A 15787-nucleotide genomic window follows, 5' to 3' on the forward strand; every position below is an offset into this window, starting at 1 on the left:
ACACAAGGCAGCAACAGTTTTTATGGATAAGATTACAACTTTAATTTTTTAGAGTAAATATTTTGAATCAGCCGCTGTTTATTCTTGACAGGAAGCCTGGTATGATGTGTCTACTGGACGTGGAAGACTCTGGGAGTATACAGGTGACTCCAGAAGAAAACCGGGTGTCAAAAGGAAAAACGAGAAGAAGACACAGTGTGAAGCTACCGTGAATGAAAACGACGCCGAGGCATTTATTAAGGCATCTGAAGTCGCCGAATCGAATGAAAATGTCACTATTTCAACGTTCAAATCTTCTTTTACTGTGAGGGGAAAATGGATTCTGATCACAGCCGTCAAAAAGTAAATGGCCGCTACTCACTTTTTAAATACATTTAAAAGGTTGAAAGAGTTAGATAGTTTCATGTTTAAGGCTATGCAGTGTCTAATAGGCTCTATACCTAACTTTTTCATGGGTTATAATTAAAAACTTTACCTTAAAAATACCCTAAATCGTGTTTTTCAGATTTCCTCGATTCTGATTGGTCGAGAAAATTCCCAATAAAGACTTTCGGGGTGCCTCTCTCAGCATACTACTGTAATTTGCGCTGCTTTAAGAGCCCCTAAACCTTCGGTAATTTAGTAAACTAAATTCCTCAGGGATAAATACAACGGATAATGTTGAAAAAATTATTCTTTCTTCTTCCTTCAAATGTTTTGTAGAATGTCCATCTGTATCTTTTTCTGATCACTCTGCTTTTGAAACTTTAAGTATTTATTCTTATCCTTATTGTAAATTCTTTGACAACTTTTAAATTAGTTGAAATGACGTTAAAGATCAAACGTCCAGAAATAATTCTGCTCATGTTTTCGTAATAAAAATGATTAATAATTTGAATTGCAAAATTGTTAATCAAATTCCTCAAAATAAATAGTCTAAAAATATGTATACGATGTTCATTAGAACAAAAGAATACGTGTCATTAAATGACCAATCTGTTTGCGATAGATTTTGTCTTTGTTACGGCACAATATGCAAACTGGCTGTATGTATATTTCCCTTGCAGTATCGTTGATTGTGTAGTGAGAAAAAATGCATTTATGGAAATATGTAAGATAATCTCAAATAATTAGCTTGAAAGCTATACAACTGCTTGAAACTATCGACTTGTATTAAGGTGAATACTACAAATTATTCTTTATCGATATAAATACGTTGGATTAATTGTTTTACTCTTTCTACAGATGGATCTTTTTCGTCAGCTACTACAAGTTCAAATCCACCGTCTACCTGCATTGACGCCATCATAGATGCAACAGTACCGCCACTACGCAATTGAAATTTGTTTCCATTGAGTCCATCTTTTAGTGGAACTAACATCATTTGGAGTAGAATCTCTACTTTTTCTAGCAATTGTAACTGTAATGACACCTCCATCAATTTTAACCCTTGATGCTTCATACCAAGAAAAATCAGTTTTTGTGTTACAACGTCGGCTCCAATACACATCTCCTTCTTGTACAACAGATTCTCCAGATACAGGAGGTACATTATTAGATACATGAATATGACGACCCATTGATGGGATAACAAGTTCTCCGTGACATTTTTTTTTCTAGCGTCAAATGTTTTGTAGAATCAACACTACCTAGGTATGATCCAAATGGTTTTTAATTTTCAATCACATCCATAGTTCCTGTACCAAATAGTGGTGCAAAACATTTAGTCAAGTCATAAACTTCAACAAACCAAACATCAATAGAATAGTCAGGATTCATATCTTCTCCTCTTCTGTATTCGACAATAGGGTACACGCAGGTAAAATAAATTTTTTTTGTTTTTATCTAGTCTAGAGTAATTTTTTACATGGATCATTTTTTCGAGAGGGTTGTTACCTCGAAAAAATTTATTTCGCGAGATATTTAAGTTTAAAGTTGTATTAGGCTCCTCCTTCTCAAATTTGGTTGTTTAGCCATCTTTGGTAGGAGGAGCCTAATTAAGGCACCAAACCATGCAGACGAACAGCTGTTGAGTCAGTTTTAGCTGTTCCTTTAATAATCGATCGAGATGTTGATCGATATTCTATCAATCGATTAGTGTAGGAAGTTTTCTGTGCAGCCATGGACTACTCTAATAAAGGACGGTACTCTTAGCCTATCTCGCCGTGTAAAAGCTAGTCAGGTGGGCTATTTTCATGAAAAATTAATAAAAAATATCAAAAATATTCAGTTTTTTTTGCTGATTTTAACTATGTAGATAAATCTAAGTAAAATTAACTAATCAATAAGATATTCTAATTTTACTTTCAGCAGTAAGGGTAAAAGTGGGAAACACCGGTGCCCTCTAGCAACAAAGCACCCTAAGCTCTTGCCAATAAAACCTACAAGGTAAAGGAGAGTTAGGAGAGGAGGTGGTGTCTCTTGCACGCAATGGGTATCTGCTTGTAAACTTACAAGAGCTTATGAGGTTTGGTTCCTAGATGGCACCGGTGTTTCTTACTATTTAAAATTTTCAGAATAAAATATTGAAATATCTCCACGAAGATAAATTTTAGGTATAAGAACATTAGGTAATTAAATACTTTTTTTTTATTCTGATTCCGATTCTCCGGGAAAAAATATTTACATGGCCGACATAGGAAATGCCGAATAGTCCCGTCCTTAATTAGAGTAGTCCATGGTGCAGCACGCCGTAATGTAATAAGCGTCACAATCGCTTACTCCGTCGTCATCTTCAGTCATAATTGAATTTTTTTATGCCTTTGTTTACAAAGTCCATAAAGTTGATCATGTGTGTCAAATCATTCCCCGTTTCTACCATTATAGTGAATTTTTCATAAATACTTGCAACGTCTATCTCTGTAAATGTTAAACAAATTAAAATGTAAAATTATATGTAAAATTTATTAGGATAAAATAAATTCGAGACTTACAGTTTGACGGTTGAAGCAAGCCTTCTCAGAACGGACTAGTGTCACCCCTCTAGTTTTTGACCGATTTTCTAATCTCCTAAAAGGGACACATTATTACTACGTAGTGTTTACAATTATTTTAAATTGAATACTGAGAAAAGCGTCCCCTAGATGTTCTAAGCGCTGTTAAAAAGGGCGAAATAATGTTATCTTCGTTGAGTGTGAGCGCTTCTAGCAGTAGGTTCTTGTTGTGAAACTCATAATTCAGAATATTTTCTCATTTTTCTAGTAACAGTAGTAAACAGTTCTGAAGTTGGAACGAGTTTCATCCTTTTTGTCGGACAGTCTTCTTAACTTTTCTCCCATTCACGCTTTCCATTTAGTTCCAGAGTCTTCATTATTTCTAATACTCATTAAAATGTTAATTAAATTTAAGAACCTTATTATATACCTTCGTTGCTTCTCGTAATTATTCGTCAGCTTGCGTGTCATAATGTATTCCGCATGCAAAACGTAGGTCTTAGACTGCCTGCTTCAGATGACCAAAAGCTCTGCCTGTAAAGTGAATGAAATTTACTTTAGTCAACCTAAAATGTTTCAAATCAGAAATCAGGCCGGAAGTGAGCGATAGCCCAACTGTTAAGCTGTATTTAAATCAAATCAGACACCTTTGATTCTCTTTATGACTTCGGAAGATCCAGACTTTGCTTTGACTAATTGTAAGAAAAGTTAGCAAGTTTACTTGTAAATTTTCAAAAGAGTTATTCTTGCCAAAAGTGTAGTTGAGGAACGGGGTCATAACAATTCTGAAAGTTGTCATCGAATAGTTTGAATCTTTATAAACTGCTCCCGCGATCGACTTGAAAATGTCTCCTAGGACATCGGGAGGAACATTAATCGCAGCATAGTCTTCAGGGGGGTTACCCAATTTCACAATCTCGTAATACTAAGTAAAGAAAAATTATTCAATTAAATTCTGTTATTTTAATGTAATTTATATTTATGAAAAAAGTAAAAGTAACTTTCTGCTGAAGGAAATTTATGTCCATTTGCCTTTTGTTTCTTGGCGAACGTGTCGATTAAGGTCTGTATTTCTCTTGGCAAAGGTTTCAGGAATTTGTGAAACTTGAATTTCACCGTCAGAACGCCTAAGGAGTTGTTGCAGACCAAGACGTTTTTCAGTTCAGACAAGACACTTGGAGGATAGAACGGTGAAGCGTCAAAGCACATCTCAGCCGCCAAGCCTCATACGATTTGTTCAAAAATGAGTAAGTTATAGTTAATTCATTACGCAGTTTTTAAAATTAATTTAAAGGGAATACCGAGGAAAGCGTCCCCAAGGTGTTCGAAGCGCTCGTAACAAGGGCGAAATACTGCTATCTTCCATGAGTATGTTAGCGCTTCCAGTAGCTAATTCTTGTCGCGGAACTCATAATTCAGAATTTCTTCTAATTTGTCCAGCCCTTCAAACAGTTCTGAAGTTGGAACCAGTCTCATCCTTTTTGACGGACGGTCTTTCGAATTTTTCCCCTTTCACGCTCTCCATTGAGTTCCAGGATCTGCATTATTTTTAATACTCATTAAAATGTTAATGGAGCAGTTACACATCTTGCGTTAACAGGTCTGAAAATCTTATTTGTGTCCTAATTGGCCAATCAGTGTACAGTCTCTTTAAAATACTGTACGCTGATTGGCCATTTTGGACACAAATGAGATTTCCAGACCTGTTAACGCAGGACGTGTAACTGCTCCATTAAACTTAGGAACCTTATTGTATACCTTTGTTGCTTCTCGTAGCCATTCGTCAGCTTGCGTGTCATAATGTAGTTGGCATGCTAGACGTAAGTCTTGAAATGCCTGCTCAAGATGACCAGAAACTCTGCATGAATAATGTATTATGTATTGCTTACTTTAGTCAAATAGATTGTTTTTAAATTTATTACCTTTGCGCCCATCCTCTATATTGTAGGCCAAACCAGAGTCTGGATTGAGGGTAAGTGCACAATCGGAGTCAATGAAACATGCATGTGGAAATGGTGAGATTTGAGAAGCAATTGGTTATTTTTACGTAGAGTAGGGACATAGCATAGACATAGCATGTTTATCATATCGGTCAGGAAATCCAAAGCAGCTTTGTAATCTTTATCAGCTATTGAAGCCAAATGAAGGTTCTTTTACTCTACAAACTTACCTTTATCGATCTGTGAATGTCCAAGCTCCACTGATTGGATGAAGCTTTTTGACCAACCTTACAACAACAGCAACAAAGCCAACACATGCTTATAACCCACAATTCATGATTTATCACCTGATAGACTAGGCCGTTCTTCATTCAGTGTATCTTCACTAGTTGTGCTGGGACTTTCGTCCCCACAACACTGTCCTCCTTTACCACTCTTGGATTCGCAATACGATGCCGTTCCCAAATGGGAAACAAAGAAAGATTTCACCTTTCCTAGACAGTATGATCAATATTAGAAATATGAATATTGAATAGCTATTTGAATGTATGTATATGTAATGTTGATATGTATGAATAGATTTGAAAGATTCTCAAGCTTCAATGCAGACGAGGTTGCTGAGCGACGATTACGTAACGACTAACGGTTATTCTAAATTTTTTCAATTCTTCAATTTTCATTAGGAAGTCGGTACCGATCGAGTTGAGGATCGACCAACAAAACCAACACCAGCAACCAACAACCCTCCACACTCAATGAACGAGCTTGAAGCCGCACCAATCGATGCTGAATTGGACTCGTCACGATCATCACCCTTCCTTCGTGACCAATCCATCCACATTACGCGTCACCCACGCCTCCAATCATCGGACTTCATCGATCCGTTCGCATTCGAACACAGCGAGAGGATGAACAACACAAAGCACTCCCGTCCATTCCCCCGTATCACCTACCCCAAAGAGAACGTAAGAAAACAGATACCATCGGTATGCTGACTGCTCATCTTGGCCTGGGAGATGAGTCAAATCCTTTCAGAGACGCCGTCCTCCTATCTAGTTAAGCATCCCGAATGGATGGCAGCCTGCACAAAGGAATGCGATTCCCTATTCGGCTTGTCTCTCTAAGAAGAAATTTCCCAATCGATCAAAGTGTGACACAGAAAAAATGACCAATTTAAACTGCAACACAAAAAAGGGAAGACAAACAAATTTAATCATATTTCTGCACAAGCAACGCTGAAAGCGGGTTCGGATTAGGCCGTCAAAAATAAGAATACGCAAATGGAAATCTACGCACCTGTAAAATGTTTTGGGTTGAGCAACTGAGTAAACAAAAGAAGGAAAACAGGTTCTTATCTCTTTTTCTCATTCATCTTGATAATTTGTTGATAACGTGTTGAAATGCTACTGACTGAAAAAGGGTAAGGGGAATAAGGTTTCAGGTTTCTCCTGAAAAGAACGGCGGCAATTATGGATTCATTCTAGCCTTCACCCCTCGTCTTGAAGTTCCCGAACGACCGAACCCCTTTCTTGAAATTCAAATAATGAGCGGGAAAAAGTATTCACGTAATGGGAGATAAATTAATATATAAAAAGAACACTCTGCGGGTTCATTGCATTGGCATTTTTGTGTCTCAGATGCTATACAGCTCAAGCTACTCAAATGAAGAAACTGAAGCTCAAAATTGAAGTGAAAGAATCACTTTGGAAAGCCCTGCATGTTAGAGCACAGATAAAGATCACAGTGGTCTTTATCTGTGGTAATAGTGTGTTCCAGGACAGACCCTAGATTGGATGACCACAAATATGCAGCAGATGACGTTTCTTTCGGATAAGAAAAGCAAATTTTACCTAAATCCTGCTAGGTACTAAACTACAATGGACACACATCACGCGGAATGTACTCCATTTTGCTGGAAAAATTCAAAGGAAAGATTTTTTGTAATTTTTGTAAGCCAGTAGAGACTCCAGAAGGATATTGGTTTAGGCCGGTACAATCTAAAAACTAAATAACATATTCCAAAAGATAACAGATTAAAAAAATTGACTAGATTATACGCTGACATCTTCATATTATCACTCCGTGTACTTTTATTTTTGTACTTTTAGTTTTTGGATGATGATTCGGGTAAATTGGTTTTCTTGTATTTGAATTTTGATATCTTCATCATTAAATGTATATTCAGAAATAGATGAGCAATCGAGTGGCGCCGAGGGCACGAGTGAAGAGAAAACAAAAAACGATGCCACCCCCATGTTCAACGAGTAGTGTAGTAGTGTATTTTCATCCATCACTTGTTGACAAAATGATGTCCAAAAGGGTACCATATGACCCAATCCAGTTTCTGGATGATGATTCGGATAAATTTGTTTTCTTGTATTTGAATTTTGATGTCTTCATCATTAAATGTATATTCAGAAATAGATGAGCAATCGAGTGGTGCCGAGGGCCCGAGTGAAGAGAAAACAAAGAACGATGCCACATCCATGTTCAACGAGTAGTGTAGTAGTGTATTTTCATGTGTCACAGTGTTCAATGTGTTGCACTATTACCAGCTTCTAAATAATTAAAATCGTTTTTAGTTCATTTTCAATTATTTGAAAACGATTGAAAGAATTCACTTACCGGTTTCGAGATATAGAAACCATCCTTTTCCCCATTGAAAACGGCGGATTTTTGGAGTGCTGCCCTCCAAGACATTCCTTTGTCTATAAGAAATCTTTGTCAGCAAGTGTCAATGTAATTCACTTTGGAATAACATTGCTCTTTTAAACAAAGACTATTGTAACAATTGGAGAGAAAGTATTACAGAATTACGTTTGCAGTAGAGATAGTGCAGCCTCAATTTCCTCGCGGTCGTCTTTATAACCATAGAGAGTGGATTGTTGAGCCATTACTGCCGAGGGTTCAAAGCTGCAACGACGGCGACACTTTTCCCTGAAACGGACCAAAGACTAATCACTAAAATCTTAGGGACATATTTAGACAACAAATTTGGAATGTATGTGGTGGTTAGGTGCATGAATAGTGATTTCATTTTATTCAACAGGTACAAAAAACTGGAACCCAAAGTGTTCGAAGAATTGGCACAATCGATTATGGCTTACTTCCCCGTAACACAAGGCAGCAACAGTTTTTATGGATAAGATTACAACTTTAATTTTTTAGAGCAAATATTTTGAATCAGCCGCTGTTTATTCTTGACAGGAAGCCTGGTATGATGTGTCTACTGGACGTGGAAGACTCTGGGAGTATACAGGTGACTCCAGAAGAAAACCGGGTGTCAAAAGGAAAAACGAGAAGAAGACACAGTGTGAAGCTACCGTGAATGAAAACGACGCCGAGGCATTTATTAAGGCATCTGAAGTCGCCGAATCGAATGAAAATGTCACTATTTCAACGTTCAAATCTTCTTTTACTGTTAGGGGAAAATGGATTCTGATCACAGCCGTCAAAAAGTAAATGGCCGCTACTCACTTTTTAGATACATTTAAAAGGTTGAAAGAGTTAGATAGTTTCATGTTTAAGGCTATGCAGTGTCTAATAGGCTCTATACCTAACTTTTTCATGGGTTATAATTAAAAACTTTACCTTAAAAATACCCTAAATCGTGTTTTTCAGATTTCCTCGATTCTGATTGGTCGAGAAAATTCCCAATAAAGACTTTCGGGGTGCCTCTCTCAGCATACTACTGTAATTTGCGCTGCTTTAAGAGCCCCTAAACCTTCGGTAATTTAGTAAACTAAATTCCTCAGGGATAAATACAACGGATAATGTTGAAAAAATTATTCTTTCTTCTTCCTTCAAATGTTTTGTAGAATGTCCATCTGTATCTTTTTCTGATCACTCTGCTTTTGAAACTTTAAGTATTTATTCTTATCCTTATTGTAAATTCTTTGACAACTTTTAAATTAGTTGAAATGACGTTAAAGATCAAACGTCCAGAAATAATTCTGCTCATGTTTTCGTAATAAAAATGATTAATAATTTGAATTGCAAAATTGTTAATCAAATTCCTCAAAATAAATAGTCTAAAAATATGTATACGATGTTCATTAGAACAAAAGAATACGTGTCATTAAATGACCAATCTGTTTGCGATAGATTTTGTCTTTGTTACGGCACAATATGCAAACTGGCTGTATGTATATTTCCCTTGCAGTATCGTTGATTGTGTAGTGAGAAAAAATGCATTTATGGAAATATGTAAGATAATCTCAAATAATTAGCTTGAAAGCTATACAACTGCTTGAAACTATCGACTTGTATTAAGGTGAATACTACAAATTATTCTTTATCGATATAAATACGTTGGATTAATTGTTTTACTCTTTCTACAGATGGATCTTTTTCGTCAGCTACTACAAGTTCAAATCCACCGTCTACCTGCATTGACGCCATCATAGATGCAACAGTACCGCCACTACGCAATTGAAATTTGTTTCCATTGAGTCCATCTTTTAGTGGAACTAACATCATTTGGAGTAGAATCTCTACTTTTTCTAGCAATTGTAACTGTAATGACACCTCCATCAATTTTAACCCTTGATGCTTCATACCAAGAAAAATCAGTTTTTGTGTTACAACGTCGGCTCCAATACACATCTCCTTCTTGTACAACAGATTCTCCAGATACAGGAGGTACATTATTAGATACATGAATATGACGACCCATTGATGGGATAACAAGTTCTCCGTGACATTTTTTTTTCTAGCGTCAAATGTTTTGTAGAATCAACACTACCTAGGTATGATCCAAATGGTTTTTAATTTTCAATCACATCCATAGTTCCTGTACCAAATAGTGGTGCAAAACATTTAGTCAAGTCATAAACTTCAACAAACCAAACATCAATAGAATAGTCAGGATTCATATCCTCTCCTCTTCTGTATTCGACAATAGGGTACACGCAGGTAAAATAAAATTTTTTTGTTTTTATCTAGTCTAGAGTAATTTTTTACATGGATCATTTTTTCGAGAGGGTTGTTACCTCGAAAAAATTTATTTCGCGAGATATTTAAGTTTAAAGTTGTATTAGGCTCCTCCTTCTCAAATTTGGTTGTTTAGCCATCTTTGGTAGGAGGAGCCTAATTAAGGCACCAAACCATGCAGACGAACAGCTGTTGAGTCAGTTTTAGCTGTTCCTTTAATAATCGATCGAGATGTTGATCGATATTCTATCAATCGATTAGTGTAGGAAGTTTTCTGTGCAGCCATGGACTACTCTAATAAAGGACGGTACTCTTAGCCTATCTCGCCGTGTAAAAGCTAGTCAGGTGGGCTATTTTCATGAAAAATTAATAAAAAATATCAAAAATATTCAGTTTTTTTTGCTGATTTTAACTATGTAGATAAATCTAAGTAAAATTAACTAATCAATAAGATATTCTAATTTTACTTTCAGCAGTAAGGGTAAAAGTGGGAAACACCGGTGCCCTCTAGCAACAAAGCACCCTAAGCTCTTGCCAATAAAACCTACAAGGTAAAGGAGAGTTAGGAGAGGAGGTGGTGTCTCTTGCACGCAATGGGTATCTGCTTGTAAACTTACAAGAGCTTATGAGGTTTGGTTCCTAGATGGCACCGGTGTTTCTTACTATTTAAAATTTTCAGAATAAAATATTGAAATATCTCCACGAAGATAAATTTTAGGTATAAGAACATTAGGTAATTAAATACTTTTTTTGTATTCTGATTCCGATTCTCCGGGAAAAAATATTTACATGGCCGACATAGGAAATGCCGAATAGTCCCGTCCTTAATTAGAGTAGTCCATGGTGCAGCACGCCGTAATGTAATAAGCGTCACAATCGCTTACTCCGTCGTCATCTTCAGTCATAATTGAATTTTTTTATGCCTTTGTTTACAAAGTCCATAAATTTGATCATGTGTGTCAAATCATTCCCCGTTTCTACCATTATAGTGAATTTTTCATAAATACTTGCAACGTCTATCTCTGTAAATGTTAAACAAATTAAAATGTAAAATTATATGTAAAATTTATTAGGATAAAATAAATTCGAGACTTACAGTTTGACGGTTGAAGCAAGCCTTCTCAGAACGGACTAGTGTCACCCCTCTAGTTTTTGACCGATTTTCTAATCTCCTAAAAGGGACACATTATTACTACGTAGTGTTTACAATTATTTTAAATTGAATACTGAGAAAAGCGTCCCCTAGATGTTCTAAGCGCTGTTAAAAAGGGCGAAATAATGTTATCTTCGTTGAGTGTGAGCGCTTCTAGCAGTAGGTTCTTGTTGTGAAACTCATAATTCAGAATATTTTCTCATTTTTCTAGTAACAGTAGTAAACAGTTCTGAAGTTGGAACGAGTTTCATCCTTTTTGACGGACAGTCTTCTTAACTTTTCTCCCATTCACGCTTTCCATTTAGTTCCAGAGTCTGCATTATTTCTAATACTCATTAAAATGTTAATTAAATTTAAGAACCTTATTATATACCTTCGTTGCTTCTCGTAATTATTCGTCAGCTTGCGTGTCATAATGTATTCCACATGCAAAACGTAGGTCTTAGACTGCCTGCTTCAGATGACCAAAAGCTCTGCCTGTAAAGTGAATGAAATTTACTTTAGCCAACCTAAAATGTTTCAAATCAGAAATCAGGCCGGAAGTGAGCGATAGCCCAACTGTTAAGCTGTATTTAAATCAAATCAGACACCTTTGATTCTCTTTATGACTTCGGAAGATCCAGACTTTGCTTTGACTAATTGTAAGAAAAGTTAGCAAGTTTACTTGTAAATTTTCAAAAGAGTTATTCTTGCCAAAAGTGTAGTTGAGGAACGGGGTCATAACAATTCTGAAAGTTGTCATCGAATAGTTTGAATCTTTATAAACTGCTCCCGCGATCGACTTGAAAATGTCTCCTAGGACATCGGGAGGAACATTAATCGCAGCATAGTCTTCAGGGGGGTTACCCAATTTCACAATCTCGTAATACTAAGTAAAGAAAAATTATTCAATTAAATTCTGTTATTTTAATGTAATTTATATTTATGAAAAAAGTAAAAGTAACTTTCTGCCGAAGGAAATTTATGTCCATTTGCCTTTTGTTTCTTGGCGAACGTGTCGATTAAGGTCTGTATTTCTCTTGGCAAAGGTTTCAGGAATTTGTGAAACTTGAATTTCACCGTCAGAACGCCTAAGGAGTTGTTGCAGACCAAGACGTTTTTCAGTTCAGACAAGACACTTGGAGGATAGAACGGTGAAGCGTCAAAGCACATCTCAGCCGCCAAGCCTCATACGATTTGTTCAAAAATGAGTAAGTTATAGTTAATTCATTACGCAGTTTTTAAAATTAATTTAAAGGGAATACCGAGGAAAGCGTCCCCAAGGTGTTCGAAGCGCTCGTAACAAGGGCGAAATACTGCTATCTTCCATGAGTATGTTAGCGCTTCTAGTAGCTAATTCTTGTCGCGGAACTCATAATTCAGAATTTCTTCTAATTTGTCCAGCCCTTCAAACAGTTCTGAAGTTGGAACCAGTCTCATCCTTTTTGACGGACGGTCTTTCGAATTTTTCCCCTTTCACGCTCTCCATTGAGTTCCAGGATCTGCATTATTTTTAATACTCATTAAAATGTTAATGGAGCAGTTACACATCTTGCGTTAACAGGTCTGAAAATCTCATTTGTGTCCTAATTGGCCAATCAGTGTACAGTCTCTTTAAAATACTGTACGCTGATTGGCCATTTTGGACACAAATGAGATTTCCAGACCTGTTAACGCAGGACGTGTAACTGCTCCATTAAACTTAGGAACCTTATTGTATACCTTTGTTGCTTCTCGTAACCATTCGTCAGCTTGCGTGTCATAATGTAGTTGGCATGCTAGACGTAAGTCTTGAAATGCCTGCTCAAGATGACCAGAAACTCTGCATGAATAATGTATTATGTATTGCTTACTTTAGTCAAATAGATTGTTTTTAAATTTATTACCTTTGCGCCCATCCTCTATATTGTAGGCCAAACCAGAGTCTGGATTGAGGGTAAGTGCACAATCGGAGTCAATGAAACATGCATGTGGAAATGGTGAGATTTGAGAAGCAATTGGTTATTTTTACGTAGAGTAGGGACATAGCATAGACATAGCATGTTTATCATATCTGTCAGGAAATCCAAAGCAGCTTTGTAATCTTTATCAGCTATTGAAGCCAAATGAAGGTTCTTTTACTCTACAAACTTACCTTTATCGATCTGTGAATGTCCAAGCTCCACTGATTGGATGAAGCTTTTTGACCAACCTTACAACAACAGCAACAAAGCCAACACATGCTTATAACCCACAATTCATGATTTATCACCTGATAGACTAGGCCGTTCTTCATTCAGTGTATCTTCACTAGTTGTGCTGGGACTTTCGTCCCCACAACACTGTCCTCCTTTACCACTCTTGGATTCGCAATACGATGCCGTTCCCAAATGGGAAACAAAGAAAGATTTCACCTTTCCTAGACAGTATGATCAATATTAGAAATATGAATATTGAATAGCTATTTGAATGTATGTATATGTAATGTTGATATGTATGAATAGATTTGAAAGATTCTCAAGCTTCAATGCAGACGAGGTTGCTGAGCGACGATTACGTAACGACTAACGGTTATTCTAAATTTTTTCCCATTTCATTCATCAAGTTGTTGTTTAAACTTTTAAGTAGTTTAAAGTATAAAGTAGTCTGAAGATTTTACATTAAAGACCTTAATGGAATGTCTGGGGATTAAAAAAGCCAAAAAACTAAAAAACTAATGACAAACCCTCAATTGACGCAGAACAAAATATCTCAGCAGTAGCAGACGCACCTAAACATTTCAAACAAACAGACATTGATATTTTGTCTACTTTACCGAAGGGGAGGAGGAACAGAAAAGATAACAAGAAAGATCTGACGAGATAGAGACGTGGCGGCGGGATTTCCGGAAACTGCACACAAAATGGAAAAGAAAAATAGCAGCAGAATTGAAAGCCAAACAAAACACTATTAAGAAAAAGGTAAAAGATACTGAAATTTGAAGAAACATCACTGTGCCTTGTTATAATGATGTGTGTTTTAATTTTGGACGTTCAGGCCCAACAGCTGGACGTTCAGGCCCACGTAGAAAGTGGGCCTGAAAGCCGGGGCCTGAACGCCGGGGCCTGAACGTCCATGACCCTCCCCCCCCCGGACCAGTTCATCAGCCTCCTCAATTTTCCCATTTGAACGAAAACACCCAGGTGTTCCAAACTCCCTCCTTCCATGAGCAGTGCCCAGTCCTTTCTCGATTCCAGACCAACATCGGAGATCAGTTGCGCGCATGCCAGGATGCAGAAGTCAACCACCAGCAGCAGAAACATTTGCGGCGGCGGCGGGACGATGAGAGCAAAGGCATTGCCGAGTAGAACGAGTGCCTTCATCTGCAGCCAGCCGTTGTTTTCGTTCCTCTCTCCCAAGGCAGTGGTGCTGCTCCTCCCCAGCACCAATTGGCCGTCCAGCAGTTGCCTTGCCAGTTCCGGCAGCCCAAGCCGCAGTTTCAGCAGCAACCGCAGTCTCCTCCATGGGCAACAATAACTTTCACTCTGCTCAACACAACACGAGAAAGGCAGGGGGAGGACAAATATGTCGGACTGCCAAAGTTTTGTGGTTCTCTGGAAATTCCGTAGCACTCAGGATGTCACACCTCCACTTTCTGCAAACGGACTGCTGGGATTTATTTCCGGCGAAACACTCGCCCACGACGGACCAAACTCGTATTTTTTTTTTCTTTGTGTGCTGGATAAATTTATTTCGGCGTGTCTGATTTTTAAATTCATTGCCGGTCCATGTTTTTTCTTGTTTTTGTTTGAATAGTCGAATCGAATCTTGGCTATCGGGCCGTCGTCCATCAGACTGCTGGATAGCAAGACGAGGATGCTGGCCAAGTCGCAGTCGACTAGTCATCTCATGCAGGTAATACGCGCTGGCCCATTCATCACGGCAACTGGAGGGTCTGCCCGTCTCTCTTTGATTCTACGATTACACAATCATTTTCGTTTTTGTTAAATTTTTTTGAATTGGGCCATCTGCAGTGGGAGTTGGGTGGCGGGCGGTCACACGATCGAGTGACGCTGGAATTCCGGGCCACCTACTGGAACGTTGTCGTTCACTCGCCTTCGTCGCTCCAGGATCTCCGGGCGGCCCTGTTGGACTTGCAGCAGCACCGTCGTCGGTGTCATCACCGCTCGTCTTCGTCGTCACTGTCCGGCTCTTATTCCTCGCCGTCCTATTATTCTTCCAAGCCGGATGCTGGCCCTTCCACCGTCGTTTCCAGACAAGCTCAACATCCTTCAGTGGTTGCTCCCATGCTGCCCTTCCCGGAGAAGGTGGCCCTCAAGTTGATGGAAAGGGAATTCCAACTCTTCAACAGCGTCCCACCAATCGACTACCTCCGCTACTGCACCACTGATCTCACTGCCCGTCACCACCACCACCACTACCACCAAGCCTCCGCCGCCGGACAAAAAGGTGGCCAGCAGCACCAACCCTCGGGCAGCAGGTGTCACTTTATATAGGCTTTACATATTTAATCTATTTTAAAAAAGGAAAAGTGTCTCCCCCTTTCATTACATTTTTGTGGGTTTTATGTATAAGCCAATTCCGTATAGACCACTTCCAACTTGTTTCGTATTCGCCACAGCCAAAAGTCGTGCGGCAAGTCGACTATCGCGCACCATGGCGGGGCATAGCCGAAACATGCTGCAGACTTGGCTAGATTGCGTGCATTTTCCTCGAAGTTGTTTGCTTGTTTAGCTGTCATTTTACTGCAGTTTGCCCAAAATATTGTATTAATTTCAAGAAAAGTGTTGAAATGGGTAATGGCAAGTGTTGCATTTGTTTTTGTTAGAAGAATTCGTTAATTCGTCGCAAGGCAAGTTTGCAGCATGTTTCGGCTATCCCCCTCCACGGTG

General features: G+C 38.2%; 1 protein-coding gene and 1 long non-coding RNA gene across 2 annotated transcripts; both read right to left on the reverse strand.

Moving 5' to 3' along the window:
• Positions 1-3524: 3524 nt before the first annotated feature.
• On the reverse strand, positions 3525-4686 carry LOC124209899 (endoribonuclease Dcr-1-like). Its single transcript, XM_046608137.1, has 5 exons — positions 4616-4686; positions 4214-4450; positions 3918-4138; positions 3663-3837; positions 3525-3604 (listed from the first exon to the last, which is right to left on the reverse strand). The coding sequence occupies exons 3-5, from the start codon at positions 4119-4121 to the stop codon at positions 3552-3554; spliced, it is 432 nt and encodes a 143-aa protein (XP_046464093.1). The 5' UTR covers positions 4122-4138; positions 4214-4450; positions 4616-4686; the 3' UTR covers positions 3525-3551.
• A 7632-nt stretch (positions 4687-12318) lies between these two features.
• On the reverse strand, positions 12319-12836 carry LOC124209900. Its single transcript, XR_006881100.1, has 3 exons — positions 12803-12836; positions 12584-12716; positions 12319-12418 (listed from the first exon to the last, which is right to left on the reverse strand). It is a non-coding gene; the product is annotated as an uncharacterized LOC124209900 (long non-coding RNA).
• Between the last annotated feature and the right edge of the window lie 2951 nt (positions 12837-15787).

Source organism: Daphnia pulex, chromosome 12, assembly GCF_021134715.1.
Source record: "Daphnia pulex isolate KAP4 chromosome 12, ASM2113471v1".
Lineage (NCBI taxonomy): Eukaryota > Metazoa > Arthropoda > Branchiopoda > Diplostraca > Daphniidae > Daphnia > Daphnia pulex.